We start from the raw sequence: 16,524 nt of genomic DNA on the forward strand, positions 1-16,524 counted from the left end.
TAAATCTCAACCTATGACAGCTGAAATAAATCTCAACTCTTTTCGACCTGTGACAGCCCAGAATTTGTGGGGATCGTTATTGACTGTGACCATGTGAATGGATATCCCTATTTATTTGATAAGTAGCATCCATGTTAATTATTTCAGAGACCGTAACCAAAGTCTGCTCTGGAATCATTTACATAGATACAGGGAATGGACACAACTTTAAGTTTGACGGTGGCCATCTGCTAATTTTCAAAAATATGCACATGTTGATGTTCACTGATCCATAGCAAAGGGTAAAAAAATGTGGCATGTACCCAGACCCACTAACACTGCCGGTAAGGGAAAACAATATATGGATTGCATATAAAACAGCTCTACCCCAAAAATGAGCAGAGTAGTACCCTACTAGTGAGCATGTATGTGGAAATATCCCATTAAAATCTATTCATATGTAAGTCTTGGTCCCATCATTAATAGGTAGCAGTGAGCCAGCATCTTCCCTGGTGAGGTGCATTCTCTAAGACATAGGCTTGGGTGTCCAGCACTCACCTGAGGTGCTAGTGCAGAGGAGCAGGTCTTGAGGATGACGGATGGATCAGCAAGGACTAGGACAGTAGGATATGCAGATAAACAAGGAGAACAGGTAGCATCAGATAAAGCAGAGTGAGATATGCAGAGAAACATGGGAACACAACGATGCAAAAATGCATATGCAGTCTGGAATCTTCCAGAAAGGATGGAGTTAATCACTGGAATTATAAAGGGGTAAATGCATTTAGAAATATTTCAGTGCAAAAGTTAATAGCAGAAATGTATGTAAACTGGGACTTGCAGCAAGGAAATGATTAACTGCAGAATAGTGGAATATGTAGAAACTAGAGATTTGCTTGAAGAGATGTGTTACCTTGATTGCAGAGGCTAGGTGTGAACGCTACCCAGAACAGTTGTGAGAAGTTGGTAACTTGACTGATAATTAATAAATAAAAACAACTCCTATTAAGCTAACTGAGCTTGGAAATAATGCTGGTTATAGCATAGAAGTCAAAAAAGGCAAAGGAGATGATGGACACCTGGCTGTAGCTGAGCGAAGTAAAGTAGAAGCAATCTCCTGAGAAACTTGAGGCAAATGTGGACCATGCTCCCAAACACATGACCACTACTTGAGACAGACTTTAAAGTCTCAGGGCGATGATTTCAGAGGAGTTTGCCGGGTTACCTAAGAAACCTGGGGTGGAGTACTGCAAAGGAAGACAGCCGTAGGAAAAGGGAGCAAGGCCCGGTACTAGAGCCAAGACAGGTGAGACACACCTGTGTTGTCCACACAATGATTTTTGCTGTGGTATTTCAGTATGGTTCAGAGTGGCCTCTTTGTGACTTATGGAGGCACGATGTTGTGATAGAATTGTCTACATCTGGACAGATTAGTCCCACAGTTTCTGAGAATCCCAAGTCTCAGGGAGGCCCCGTAGCACTGTGGAAACTATCTTGTGCAACTCCAACCTGTAGTTATCCCGAAGAACTTTTGCCTCCTTTTCTGTTAATCAGTCACCAGCGTTTAAAAAGCAAAATGTTAATTTCCATTTGAGGGCTGAGCCGAGCTGCCAACATTGCACAATACTTGCTTGTAAGTGAAAACTGGCTCAGGTGTGTCAGATGGCAGCGTACCAAACATATGGGAAGAGCAGAAAGTAACTAGGATGAGTGCTTGCCCGACGTGCCAGTCCATTTTCTCACAGGCCTTATTAAAGCGGTGCAGTAAAACCTTTCTGACGGGCACACCATGGCACTGAAATCAGATGTAAGACTAAGTGATGGCCATACAATGCCAGTGGTGGGATTTGGTACCTATGCTCCACACGAGGTGAGTGGCTTCTACAGATTAGCTGATACATGAAGAAAGATGAGCTTTTAGGAGACCACTCTCTATCTGGCACTGTTTATGGGGACATTCTCTGGGGTACTCCGTGAGTGGCACTATAAATGTAACTACCTTTTCTGATTTTGTTGGTTGGACCACCCTCTGTCTGGCACTGTCTTTAGAGGGATTAGTCTCTAGTCTTCTTTACTTTCATGGTTCTGTTTATGGTTGCGCCTTTTTAGGGCACGTACACACAGGACTGATGTGGCAAAAAATACTTTTGATTTCACTCTAGAAATGCTATCCATTTCACTGTATTACAGCTGCCAATTTGGTGACTATGTCTAAGGCTTTCGGCAATTTTTAGGAGGTTCTCCCAAATTGTAGCTCAGACACATGCTCAAAATATGAACAAAGCAATAAATCAACATAATATCCACAGTAAGTAAATATCGACATACAGTGCTCATAACATACAGTGACTAAGTAATAATGCCACATGATTTCTAAGTACATATTAATGATAAGCAGATTTGCCAAAATTTGACTTCAGCAGTTTGACCAAATTTGGCCAGGAAATTCAATTCAATTTGCTCCCCTCCTGGTCCTTCTCTGGCTCTGTTCATCTCCGGTCTCTTCTGGTCTTCCTTTCCTTGGTGCCGGATTTCTTGCACTGAACAGATGTATTTTTTACAGTATAACCCCTTTTCTGACCCAGAAAAAATGCGGGTGGCTGTCATTTTTGTTAAATTCGTACGATACGAATCACAAAAGATTTGGAATTTGGAGTATCATTTTTTTTTTGCAAAGTTCTAAGCAAATTTTAAAAATTTTGAACTAGTTCACTCGTCTCTAGAAAATATTACCATATGTTGCTCAAATAATACCAACATACAGTGACCAAGTAATAAAACCAAATAATACCTAAATAAATATCACCATACAGTTCTCAAATAATACCAACAAACACAGTAACTTAGTGCCACATAATATCTAACTAAATATCACCTTACAGTGCTCAGATAACACCAATGTACAGAGACTAACTGCTCCATACTGTCACGGCGGTAACTCGCGTGGCTCCTAAGCGCCGCCCTACTCCCCTTGGTCACCGCGTGGCTCCTCCTCCTCATCAGGTCGGCTCGCTGAGTTTTGCCTCTTGTAGCAGTCCCCTGCAATGCTGCAATAGCATGTTGCTTGCTTTTGGCCTTAGAGGAGCGTGGCCGGTCTCTGCAGGAATTTAACCCTGCTGTGTCCTGCAGAGATTAGGTTCCCAAGTCTATCCCATGCCAGCAGACTCTATTGTAGGCAACTCCTCCCACCACTCCTTGCCAGAATGTTGGTTCCCAGCTTGATAGCACCTAGTTTATGCATTCCACCATATTTTGCTTCTCATTAATGACCCAGCTTGTTCACTCATCCTGTCTGACCCCTCTACTCCTGATCTTGGCTACATGTATCAAATCTGTTCTTCCTGCCCTAACCTCAGATTGTCTGACCACATCTTTGTCTTTGCCCTCCTGTACCACATACCCAAGCCTCTGACCCTCTGGTCAGCTATTGCAGTTCTGGGGACTGCCCTGGAGTGGTACCTGGTGTCTACCGGCAGCCCAGCCTATCCTCACCATCAGAGGCTCTAGTGGAGACCCGGTAGAAACCTAGTCACACCCCTCCAGGGTGAGCCTGGCCTGTGGTGCAGTGGGTCCACGCCCAACAGCGTTACATTCACCCACCAGCGTTACACACACATAAAATAGTCTAACAACAGTGTTAAACAGTGTCTAAATAATACCGCTATCAGGTTTATATTATGACATGTATTGATTATAAGACACAGGTGCAATTATATATGTAGTTTTTTCTACATCCTGTGCGATCCGGTCGCACACCCTCTAAGGCTCACCCTGAATGTACCGTACTGTTTGTTCCTCAAAAACTAATTTAACAAATCGGAACATCTCCATGTACAATAAGAAGCGTCAAAACCTTTTACCTGATCCTTATTATTGTAACGGGTCCGGGAGGCGGAACCTCTGAGCTACTATACAAGGGGGCGGCCCTTGTAAGGGAGCGGGTGGCAGTCTCTGGATGAACGGACAGGGAGATACGGCAAGTGATCAGGGCAGTCTCTGGGTGAACGGACAGGGAGATACGGCAAGTGATCAGGGCAGTCTCTGGGTAAGGGGTAGGTACGACCTGTGATGGCAGAGCCTCCGGGTAGGCTAGCAGGCAGACGGTAGATTGGTGCTCCCAGGTGAGCGAGCGAGAGTCTCTGGAATAGCAGGTGGTCACGGCACGTGACGGCGGAGCCTCCGGGCTGGCAGGCAAGCAGGTAACGGAGAAGCGCTCCCAGGTGAGCGGGCAAGAGTCTCTGGAATAGCTGGTGGTCACCGCACGTGACAACGGGACCTCCGGGCTGGCAAGCAGGCAGGTAACGGAGATGCGCTCCCAGGTGAGCGGGCAAGCTGGTCCATAGACAGACTGACCGGAGTGGTAAGGCAGACCGTCGGACCTCAGGCAAGCAGGCAGGTAGCTGATATGCGCTCCCAGGTGAGCGGGCAGGCTGGTCCTTAGACAGACTGACAGGAGTAGTAAGGCAGACCGTCGGACCTCAGACTGGCAGACAGGTAACAAGTATTCAGGCAGGAATCAGGCAGGTAACTGGCAGGAATCAGGCAGGTAACTGGCAGGTAACTGGCAGGTAACTGGCAACGGGACCTGAGGGCTGAAGCACAGGTGAGACACAGGTGCAAACAACATTGCTCGGGCACCTCCATTTTGGAGGAGGTGCCTTATATATGATGAAGTCCTCCGGCCATTGGCCGGGGACTCTTTAGGGCGGCGCGCGCGGCCCCTTTAAGAGGAGGGGAGCGCGCGCGCGCGCCCTAAGCACAGGGGCCGGGAAGGAGCGCGCGCTGAGAGCAGAGCAGGAGGAGGACGCCGGGACGGAGCGCGCGCTGACAGCAGAGCGGGGGGAGGATGCTGGGCACGGAGCAGAGCGGTGAGAGGAGCAGCGTCCCTGCCTAACAGAGGGCAGGGACGCCGGCACTACAGTACCCCCCCCTTTAGGCCCCCCCTTTTTTAGGCCAGACAGAAATTTAGCTAGGATGAGAGGGGCATGGATGTTCTCCCGGGGCTCCCACGTTCTCTCCTCAGGACCAAACCCCTTCCAATCTACCAGGAAAAAGGTCTTTCCTCTTACCCTTTTGGTGGCAAGAATGTTCTCTACCTCAAACTCGTCCTCAGCAGAAACCGGAGCAGGAGGCGTACCTGTAGACTTGGAAAAAGAGTTAAGCACCACAGGTTTGAGGAGAGATACATGGAAGGAGTTAGGGATCCGTAAGTTGGCCGGGAGTTTCAATTTATAGGCCACCGGGTTGATCTGACTGATGACCTCCAGTGGGCCGATGAACCGAGGCCCTAACTTATAGGAAGGGATCTTGAGCCGGACATATTTGGACGAGAGCCAGACTTTATCCCCAGGGCGGAATTGAGGAGGGTCCAGACGTTTTTTGTCAGCGTGTCTTTTCATACGCTCGGATGACAGAAGGAGTGCGGACCGGGTACTCTCCCATATGGAGGAAAATTTGTTAACAAGAGATTCCGCAGCCGGATTGTCCACCGAGGTGGAGACGGGAAACGGGATCCGAGGATGCTGACCGTAGACTACAAAAAACGGGGATTTGGAGGAAGACTCGCTCTCGTGATTGTTGTACGAGAATTCGGCCCATGGCAGGAGATCCACCCAGTCAGAATGGTGGGCATTAACGAAGTGCCGAAGGTAACTGGTCAGGTTCTGATTGATCCGCTCCACTTGACCATTAGACTGTGGGTGGTAAGCGGAGGAGAAGTCCAGGGTGACGTCCAGCAATTTACAAGTGGCTCTCCAGAAACGGGAAGTGAACTGTACTCCTCGATCCGACACGATGTGACGGGGCAGGCCATGAAGACGGAAGATGTGGCGAATAAAGTCTTTAGCCAGCTCGGGTGCAGACGGAAGACCTGGCAGTGGAATGAAGTGAGCCATCTTGGAAAAGCGGTCAGCGACCACCCAAATGACCGTACAACCGGCAGAGACGGGCAGATCAGTTATGAAGTCCATCGCTATATGCTGCCAGGGGGCAGCAGGTACTGGCAGAGGTAGGAGGCGGCCGGCCGGCAGGTGTCTCGGAACTTTGTTGCGGGCGCAGGACACACAGGCAGAAACAAAGTCAATTACATCCTTGTGCAGGTTAGGCCACCAGTAGTGCCGGGTAATAAGCTGGAGGGTCTTTTTCTGACCGGCGTGGCCAGCTAGTTTAGACGAATGACCCCAGTGTAGGATCTTCTCCCGATCAGGTACTGGTACGAACGTCTTACCAGGAGGAAGACGATTTAGACTCACGGGAGCCACCTGCATTACTCTGGCGGGATCGATGATGTGTTTCGGATCCTCCTCGAGATCAGACACCAGAAAGGATCGAGACAAGGCGTCCGCCTTGACGTTTTTGTCAGCCGGGCGAAAATGAAGGACAAAATCAAAACGAGCAAAAAACAAGGACCACCGGGCTTGGCGCGGGTTAAGTCTCTGGGCATGCTGGAGGTAAGCCAAGTTCTTGTGGTCAGTGTAAATTATTACCGGGTGAAGAGCCCCCTCGAGCAGGTAACGCCACTCCTCCAATGCCAGTTTGATGGCCAATAACTCTCGGTCTCCTATGGAATAGTTGCGCTCAGAGGAGGAGAAGAGTTTTGAGAAGAAGCCACAAGTTACCATCCTCCCGGAAGATGATTTTTGAGTAAGTACCGCTCCGGCTCCAGAGGAGGAGGCGTCAACTTCCAGGAAGAACTGCTTGTTGCCATCTGGGCGATGCAGCACCGGGGCGGAAGAGAAGGCCTGTTTAAGGGAAAGAAAGGCCTCCTCTGCTTCGGGTGGCCACTCTTTGGGATTAGTACCTTTACGGGTGAGCGCAGAAATTGGGGCCGTCCGGGAAGAGAAGTGTGGTATGAAGAGGCGGTAGTAGTTGGCGAAGCCCAGGAATCGCTGAATGGCCTTCAACCCCTCCGGTCGGGGCCATTTCTCGATGGCAGACAGTTTCTCAGGATCCATTTGTAGGCCAGTCTGAGAGATAATGTAGCCCAGAAACGGAAGCGAGGTCTGCTCAAAGAGGCACTTCTCAAATTTAGCGTAGAGATGGTTCTGCCTTAGCCTGAGCAGGACCTGACGAACGTCCCTCCGGTGAGTCTGGAGATCCGGAGAGAAAACCAAGATGTCGTCCAGGTACACCACTACGCAGGAGTAGAGAAGGTCCCGGAAGATGTCATTGACCAACTCTTGAAAGACGGCAGGAGCGTTACAGAGACCAAAGGGCATTACCAGGTATTCATAGTGGCCGTCCCGGGTGTTGAATGCCGTCTTCCATTCATCCCCCTGACGAATACGAACCAGGTTGTACGCCCCACGAAGGTCCAGTTTGGTGAAGATCTTAGCCCCCCTCAGACGATCAAATAATTCTGGAATGAGCGGAAGGGGGTACTTATTCTTCACCGTGATCAGGTTTAGGCCTCTATAGTCTATACAGGGACGGAGAGAGCCGTCCTTCTTTTTGACGAAAAAGAAGCCTGCTCCCGCCGGGGAGGTAGATTTCCGGATGAATCCTCTGGCCAGATTCTCCTCAATATATTCGGACATTGACCGGGTCTCAGCAGCGGATAAAGGATAGATACGCCCACGGGGAGGAGTAGTACCGGGTAGCAGATCGATGGGACAGTCGTATGGTCTATGTGGTGGTAATGTCTCTGCCTCCTTTTTATTAAAGACATCTGCATAAGACCAATAAGGAATCGGAAGTCCAGGTAGATTAGCTGGGGTAGGAGAGGGACGGACGGGATGGACGGGAACCAGGCAGGTTTTATGACAGTCTTGTCCCCAGCGAAGGACCTCTCCGGTTTGCCAGTCTAGCACGGGTGCATGTCTCTGGAGCCAGGGCAGACCTAGCAAGAGGGCGTGAGAGAGTCCAGGCAGAACATGAAAGGAGATACTTTCAGAATGCAGCATTCCCACCTGCAGGGTAATGGATTCGGTGATGAGTTGAATGGGGCGAGGTAAGAGGCCCCCATCCACGGCAGCGACAGACAAGGGTTCAGCCAGAGGTTTGGTGGGGATGCGGTATTTCTCAACCAGGGACTGTGAAATAAGGTTCCCGGCTGCTCCAGAGTCAAGTTGGGCTAGTTCGAAATAACGGTTCTCCCCGTAGATGATCGAAACAGACAACAGCAGGGATGGAGAGGATTTATTCTTGTCTAGGTGGACCTCTCTGAGCGAACCTAGACACAGGCGTTTCCCGACCTCTCCGGGCAGGCACAGATCCGGTGCTCCTTACTGCCACAGTAGAAGCAGCTCCCCTCGGCACGGCGTGAGTCCTGACGGGTTTTGACCATCTTGGTCTGGTCGACCTGCATAGGCTCAGGAGAGTGTACCTGGGGAGAAACGGAGGGAATGACGGGTTTCTGGAAAGTAGGAGCTAAACGTGGAATCCTTCTCTCACGGGTGACCTCTTTGGCACGCTCCTGGAACCGTAGGTCAATCCGAGTGGCAAGGGTTATTAGATCATCGAGAGAGGTAGGAATGTCCCGACCAGCAAGTTCATCTTTAATACGACCGGACAGACCCTCCCAGAAGACGGAAACCAGAGCGTCGTTATCCCAGGCCAGCTCCGAGGCAAGGGTGCGGAATCGTATGGCATATTGGCCCACGGTGAGACCCTCCTGACGGAGGCGTAGCAGAGAGGATGCGGATGAGGTCTTCCGTCCGGGTTCGTCGAAGACTTTCCGGAAAGCTGAGAGAAAAGCAGGCAAGTTGGTCCATAGACAGACTGACCGGAGTGGTAAGGCAGACCGTCGGACCTCAGGCAAGCAGGCAGGTAGCTGATATGCGCTCCCAGGTGAGCGGGCAGGCTGGTCCTTAGACAGACTGACAGGAGTAGTAAGGCAGACCGTCGGACCTCAGACTGGCAGACAGGTAACAAGTATTGAGGCAGGAATCAGGCAGGTAACTGGCAGGAATCAGGCAGGTAACTGGCAGGTAACTGGCAGGTAACTGGCAACGGGACCTGAGGGCTGAAGCACAGGTGAGACACAGGTGCAAACAACATTGCTCGGGCACCTCCATTTTGGAGGAGGTGCCTTATATATGATGAAGTCCTCCGGCCATTGGCCGGGGACTCTTTAGGGCGGCGCGCGCGGCCCCTTTAAGAGGAGGGGAGCGCGCGCGCGCGCCCTAAGCACAGGGGCCGGGAAGGAGCGCGCGCTGAGAGCAGAGCAGGAGGAGGACGCCGGGACGGAGCGCGCGCTGACAGCAGAGCGGGGGGAGGATGCTGGGCACGGAGCAGAGCGGTGAGAGGAGCAGCGTCCCTGCCTAACAGAGGGCAGGGACGCCGGCACTACAATTATTAATGTATTTGTCCTTATTCATGAGTCAATTCCTTGTTTTTTGTTTAAGGTTCCCAAGAGTCAAGGAGAGGAAAGTGTGAAATTGGCCCTCGATGTTGGTTACTGTCACATTGACTGTGCATCGATATACGGCAACGAGGTGGAAGTCGGCCGAGCCATCAGGGCAAAGATTGCAGACGGCACCCGGAAGAGGGAAGATGTCTTCTACACCAGCAAGGTGACAATATATTAGGAGTATCTACTGGGTGGATAATCCGAGACACAATCAAGACTTTATAATTGTTGATTACATTGTTAGCAGAGATTGACAAATGCATAATATGTGACTTTTTTAGTTGTGGCTGACTGACCAAAGTTCAGAGCGGGTCCGTCCTGCCCTCGAGAAATCCCTGAGAGATCTAGGGTTGGACTACGTTGACCTGTTCCTCATTCACAACCCTATGGAGCTCAAGGTGGGCATGTCTGAAAAATCAATATGGTTTCACAACAAATTTATGTGTTGTGTTTGTTTTACACTCTTCTGTTCTTAAATACCACTTTTGCCCATTTTCGACCCATTACTTCAAACAGTCACATCTACTAAACGGAGATTTGTTCATGACCGAATCGTTGTTTTAGCTTGTCAGAAGTAGAAGGTGATTTCTACCATGTAGCTGATTAGCTGACTGTATTAAGCCATTTAGTGCTGGGATTTCTTTCTAAGATAGAGGCAGAAAGAGCTGAATTATTCCCACTCTAGGAACAGCGTAGTGCAAATGATTTCTGTAAAGACCAGAAACTTAAATATTAGAGATGAGCGCACTGAATTTGTGTATACGCTTTGTGAATTCATTGGACCTGATTTCAAACAATTTGTGATTCGCCTCTCACAAATCACCTAAAATGGATGTTGGGAAATCACAGAGAAAGCTCAAATGACCGCAAGTGTAGCCAACAGGCTTCCTCTTAACGCTTGGCATCTATCACATCATATGATATAACACAGACAATCACGAAGGACTATCATAGCCAGTATCAAAGCAGAAGCAGGAAATGCAGCAGCCAATCTGTGAATCTGGATAGTTAGAGGACGTCACAGCTGAGCAAAAAAGATAGGAAGAAAAAGCCATAGAATACTGAAGAAACTGAACAGATAAGTGAAGAACAATTACCATCTGTTTACCGATAGTCATATATGTGGAGGTCAGTTTGACATTACAAAGTATGTGTTTGCATTAAAAAACTTGAAAGGAGTTGGATACAGTCCAAGGAGATCTCAGAGTGTTACACATAAGTTTTCAGGGCAATTTGGATCCTTTTCTCATTTATTTTCTAAAAACTGAGCGAAGTTGACAAATAAGAATTTAAAAACATTCATCGTTATTTAATACTGATTAATTAAAAGAAAACTGGATGATTGTCCTCGACAGTAAGATAAATGGTAAGGATGAGAGAATCTGACCATTCAAATTCGGCAGATTCGCTTAAATTAAACCATGAAATTTGATTAGCGTCAAATGTATTCGATGTGAACCAAATATACATTATTATGCTCTGAAGTCTCTCGAGACTCCAGAGCACCATAAACATAGGTAAAAAAAAGATAAAAAAATTATACTCATCCCGGTCCTTATCTGTTTCGCCATGAGGCCTCGTTCCGGTTTGGTCACCTTCTTCTCTCCAGTCACAGATACAACCTCCAGCTTAGACTAAGCTACGCAATGTTATGACTCCACATGAAGCCTTGTCATCATGCTCTTCAAGAAACCAAATAGATGACTGGGCAGATTTAGATGACCAAATTGGAGTGGGGTTCCTTGGCCGAACAGGTCAAAGGCTAGGCGAGTACAATTATTTTTTTTTTAAACCCTTCCCAGCCCTTTGCCGAACAGCAAAATTATGGTGGCTTCACGGTATTCGAATCATAAAAAAAAAATCAGATCCTTCAAATCCAAATTATTTTGTAAAATTCGAGAAGAATTTGACTTGCTTCGAACCGACTCTCTCATCTCTTGTAAATGGCATAAAAATTAATTCCAAAAGTTTCTTTTCTGATGATGATAATTTCATAATACAGATGCATTTTTCAGCATTCGCGTTTCTATCCTATTCTAGTTACATTTTTGGGCAATTTTTTGACAATTTTATTTTCCAATTTCCAATATACTAAATATTTATTTTCTAATAACTGAAAAGCCAGGTGATGATCGATATCCGACAGATGAAAATGGAAAAGTGATTTATCACAACACGGACATCCGGGATACGTGGAAGGTAGAATGTTTCATACTATATTCACTTACCATTTAGAAAAAAAATTGACAAATTTGCCAAAATCTTTGAAAATAATTAAAAGTGTCAACCTATGGTGTGTCTGTATGTGAGTAGGTCAACTTCAGGGTAGGGCTTGGACAGAGGATTGAAAGGAACTAGATTTGTGCCTAAATAGTCAATTGGTCTTGAAATCTGATTGACTTTCCTCAATGGAAAACTTACCCTAAACCCTAAAGGGCAGTAGAATAAGTTCCACAAGGAAGGGGCATACTTGATATTGAACCTGGGATTTTGTAGTTTTGGGGATCCAAAGGGACCCTCCTTTCTGTATGAGAAGACCAATGCCATGAAGGATGTGCATTAGCCGGAGAACTTGTTACACATTTTTCATTCTTCCCTTTTTCTGAAAGTTATTGACTATTGACGAAGATATTTCAGACAATTGACCAACTTTTTATCCAACATTTTTATTAGTATTGGATTAATAGTTTGAAACCATTAATTTCCCAATAAACTTAGAAGCATGTTGTGTACCTACGACTCACAGGCAATGGAGGGGTGCAAAGATTCCGGGTTGGCCAAATCAATTGGAGTTTCGAGTTTCAACCGGCAGCAGCTAGAACTAATCCTGAACATGGAAGGATTGAAATACAAACCAGTCTGCAACCAGGTAATCTATATTAATGACAGATGAAATTGATGTTCCCTGTTGTCATCTTTGCCCATTTTTCTTAAAACATCAGAGATAACATTTTTGTGCAACCTTTCATAGTTCTAATCTGGGAACTTTTGTTTTTTCCTTAGGTGGAATGTCACATCTACCTCAATCAGAGTAAATTGTTGGGGTTCTGTAAGTCTCATGACATTGTTTTGGTGGCGTTTGGAGTTTTGGGATCCAGTCGAGATGCCAGTTGGTAAATGAAAGCAATGATATACTATAGGTGAAAGAATTATTCCGTTGGGGTCATGGAGAATTTAGAACTATCTACAACTTTATATAATATATGGAGATGGCATCTCTAATCCAAATCTTCTCCTCCAGGATAGATCAGGACAGTCCCTATGTCCTTCAAGATCCAGTCTTGATTGAAGTTGCTAAAAAATATGGACGAACGCCTGCTCAGGTGGCAACGAGGCATCATCTGCAACGAGACATTGTGGTGCTTGCAAAAAGTTTCACACCAGAAAGGATCAAGGAGAACTTCCAGGTAGATGCAAGAAACTTCTCTCCCATTTAAGTCAATGATTAATAATCAAGAGTTTAAAACATTTTTCAAATTTTAATTATTTTACTTGTTCTCTTGCAAAACTAACAGGTTTAAACACTTTCCTTCGTGGTTGTCCTCTTGTCTGAAGTCTTTTAATATTTTAGTCAGCCATGTCTCTTGGTCACCTACAGATCGCAAGCTTTGCGGTAATCCCAAGTGGCAGTCATTCCGGTGGCCGTAGGTTTCCAAATACTTAATTCTGAAAAACATAAATCTGGCAAGTTTATGATACATCTTCTTCCTGGAATCCCCCCAAAATGTGTCCGTTCGACTCGGCCTAATGGGCACATTTTTTTCAATAGGGAACTGAGATAAGTAATTTCAGATGCCTCTGTTGCTTGTTATTTAATTGGCAATAAAACTTTGAACGGGTTAAAATCTGCTCCATCCAACCTTTTTTGGGGACTTCAAGGAGCAGATGTGCTGTCCTCTTGCACATGGTATCAGAATTCCCAAATATCTACTTCTAAGGTCACCTGACATAAACCTCCCTTGTAGATCGGAATACAGTATTATAGGAACTATCGAAATTGTGGAAAAATTATGTAAATTTTTTGATATAACACTTTAAAATGTTCCCTTTTTTTACTTATATTTTAGGTTTTTGACTTTCAGCTAAGTGATGAAGATATGGACACGCTGAATAAACTTGATAGAAATCTGCGCTATACAAATGGAAGCCGGTAAGCTTTTTTTCATTTAGGCTGTGTTGCCAACTTTTGGCGTAGTAGGTATCTTTGTCTTGAGTATTTTAATAATTTTTGGAGGTCCCTTCATAAGACAATTTCCTCAAAAAGAAAAATGTTTCTAAATGTCATTGGCATGGCTTCCTTGTAATTCATCGCTCCACTCCAGAAGGAGTCTTAAGGCGAAACTTGGATTTAACTTTCCTTACTTACCCCTTAACTTACATAGTCTTACTTACCAAGCACTGTGTGCACAGATCATCTCCAGATGTTTTTCCGCATAAAGGTGCCTTGCTTAATAGTCACAACAGGACTTCCTTTAATTGTAATGTCTTCCTCAGGAGTTACAGTAGGACTTCCATACCTTCCCCAGTTGTCACAGCAGGGTCTTCTTTCCAAAATAGTCACAACAGTTTCTGCCTACCACCAGTATTATTAGAAGTGTGTTTCACCCAATAGTCATGGCAGTGCCCTTGTAGACTTAAGGGGTAGTCTGATCTATTCATAGAGTAGGTTATTAATATACATTAATCGGCTGATACCTGCTGGGATAGGGACTGAAAGTAAGCAATGTACAGAGCTTAACGCCACAACTCCGTAAATTTATATTTTTGCAGTTTTTTTAAGTCAATGCCTGAGCTAAGAGTTGGAGGATATCTACATGAGGTCTTGACAAATGGGATGTTTTTTTTTTCATTAATGAGTTATTATTTCCAATCTTTAATTATGACATTGAATGCTTTGTGTCTCTTCCCATAGATGGCCCGACCATCCAAAATGTCCTTACCATGATGAATATTAAAATGAAATTCTTAACAAAGATTCAGGGGCTAGAAATACCAGTTCGTATGGTCTAACTATCAAGCGAAGCTCCACCAACGTCAATATTATTGAATGGACATCTTCTACTGTTACCACTAGACTTACAGAGTAAAGGTCTAAATGTGACCTCCACAATCCAGATAACCTTTACAAATATGTGGATATGGCAAAAAACTGAGAAAGAGCCCATTAAGTTGGACCATTGATCTTAACGTCCGTCCTTACAGAATAGAACCATTGGATACACGACACACTTAACCGGCCATCAAAATACATCAACTCAGGCTAAAAAGTTGGTTGCAAAAAGTGCCAACTGCCTCTCATTAACTTTCCGTCAATGTGGATATATGGAGTACCAGGATAATTTGTCTCATACTTCAACGATTCTCTTATTCTACCAATTCATCCAAGTTCCTCTTGGGTTTTCTAATGGGCCGACAAGTCTTGATGACAATCAAGGCTTGTTCTTTGAAGTTTGGGAGGAGACCACCTGGAGAGCCAGTGTTGACTTGATCATTTCAGCCAAAGTGTGGTTTTTGTTTGTTAACATGTTGTTAGAATTGGATTGATTGTTAATGTTAGAAAGGGTTACCTTAATTTTGATGTATGAAGCCCATTAAGGAAGATTTACCATTGTATTACAGGTTAAGCAAGGCTCCACCAATAAATCATCTTTCCAAACTGAGATCTACTGGTGATACTCTCACTGGTACAATTAGACATGTTGTGTAAAGGTCCAAATGTGATCTCCACAATCCAGATAACCTTCAGAAATGGTGTGTTATGGCATAAGCTGAAAAAGCTCCTGTTATTGGACCATTGACCTCAACATTCGTCCTTATATCGTAGAGCCGTTGGGTTCATAATCACTTAAGTAACCATCCATCAAAATGCAAATCTTAGGCCAAAAATTTGTAAGCGCACTGAATGCAAATAGCGTGAGCTGCCTCCGATTGATCACGTTTGGTCAATGTGCTATGACTGGTTAAATTGTGTCATACCTCATTCACTTGTTCAAAGGAAATCTATGATATGGTGAAAACCCTTCTTAGGACTTCTGTTGGACCATTAAGGCTTGAGCCAGTGTTGCCTTGTTGATCATTTTAGGTAAGGGTATCGAGTCTGAACAGGCGCCAAAGCTCAGGTGAAGAGTGAAGAGAAGACAGACTGGAGTGTTTTAGGAGGACTGGAAGCGGAAGTCACTGGTGAGGAGTAAGGTTAGTGGAATATCTTGTTGTTGATTACCCCCTTGCCTGCTCATATATCCAGAACAATGGCCACTGTTTTGCTGGATTCATACAAACTGAATTCCCAAAATATTTGGAATCCACAAATTTGGGGAAATTCTAAACAAATTTGTTTAATGCCAAATTGATTTACTCATCTTTAGTACACACCTATTTCCTGAGATATTGATGAATTTAGAGGTCTCAATGACAACACGGGACATGGCAGTAGCCAGAAGAGGGCACATCGGCATCAATATCTCAAGCTTTAGGCTTGGAAAGTCAAGTTGTTCAAGGGGATAAATCTCAACGTAAAAGTAACATTTTTATAAAAGTAGGTATTCATTAAGAGTTAATAAACAGTGTCTGCAACATTGTACTTCGGGGTGGGGGATGTGAACATAACGCACATTCCAATGAAAGACTCCGAAGTGCGAGGACAGAGACCTCATTGTGGGGGTTTATCGACACTTGGAAGCACAATTCTCACTGTAATAATGAAGGCACCTTGTGCAAGAATGGAAGGATCCAGATATACAGTCTGTACATAAATGTGAATATGTAAAATTTTTTATCCATCAGTAGCAGCTTTAAATTTAGTACCATGTAGCAGGAGCTATATAGAAAAGTGGGAGAAGAGAGCAGGAACTGTGCAGCTCTATAATGTCTGGGTGACTCCGTGACCATGTAAATCGTCATATAGAAACACAATAAAAAATATGATATCCAGATCTACAAAATTGGATTAACCTAACTAATATCTGCTCGATTTTGACCAAAAAAACACCACTTATGACCACCTATCCAGTTGCCGACAAATTTTGGGTGTTTTTAATTGTGATTTATGTGTTGTATTATATATTTTTTAATTACCGTATATGAACTTATATGAACGATTTGCAGGACTATTGTCCAGTGGTCACGACAGTCCTCCACGGCAGCCGGAACGGGTCATTGAGATCTTCCTTCTTCCTATCGGCATGCTCGGCACCTCC

General features: G+C 45.3%; 1 protein-coding gene across 2 annotated transcripts; it reads left to right on the plus strand.

Annotated features, from left to right (window-relative positions):
* The first annotated feature begins 1,597 nt into the window (after positions 1 to 1,597).
* On the plus strand, positions 1,598 to 15,846 carry LOC141164735 (aldo-keto reductase family 1 member C3-like). 2 transcript variants are annotated; one of them, XM_073650245.1, is made up of 9 exons: positions 1,598 to 1,849; positions 9,324 to 9,491; positions 9,610 to 9,726; positions 11,450 to 11,527; positions 12,075 to 12,197; positions 12,332 to 12,441; positions 12,570 to 12,735; positions 13,396 to 13,478; positions 14,241 to 15,846. In XM_073650245.1, the coding sequence occupies exons 1-9, from the start codon at positions 1,769 to 1,771 to the stop codon at positions 14,281 to 14,283; spliced, it is 969 nt and encodes a 322-aa protein (XP_073506346.1). In that variant the 5' UTR covers positions 1,598 to 1,768; the 3' UTR covers positions 14,284 to 15,846. The 2 variants fall into 2 exon arrangements, with proteins under 2 accessions (XP_073506346.1, XP_073506348.1); XM_073650247.1 differs by lacking the exons at positions 13,396 to 13,478; positions 14,241 to 15,846 and having other exon boundaries at positions 1,599 to 1,849; positions 12,332 to 12,468; positions 12,570 to 12,697.
* The last annotated feature ends 678 nt before the right edge of the window (positions 15,847 to 16,524 follow it).

Source organism: Phyllobates terribilis, unplaced genomic scaffold (assembly GCF_046119375.1).
Source record: "Phyllobates terribilis strain yellow unplaced genomic scaffold, ASM4611937v1 Scaffold_10__3_contigs__length_209671492, whole genome shotgun sequence".
Classification (NCBI taxonomy): domain Eukaryota; kingdom Metazoa; phylum Chordata; class Amphibia; order Anura; family Dendrobatidae; genus Phyllobates; species Phyllobates terribilis.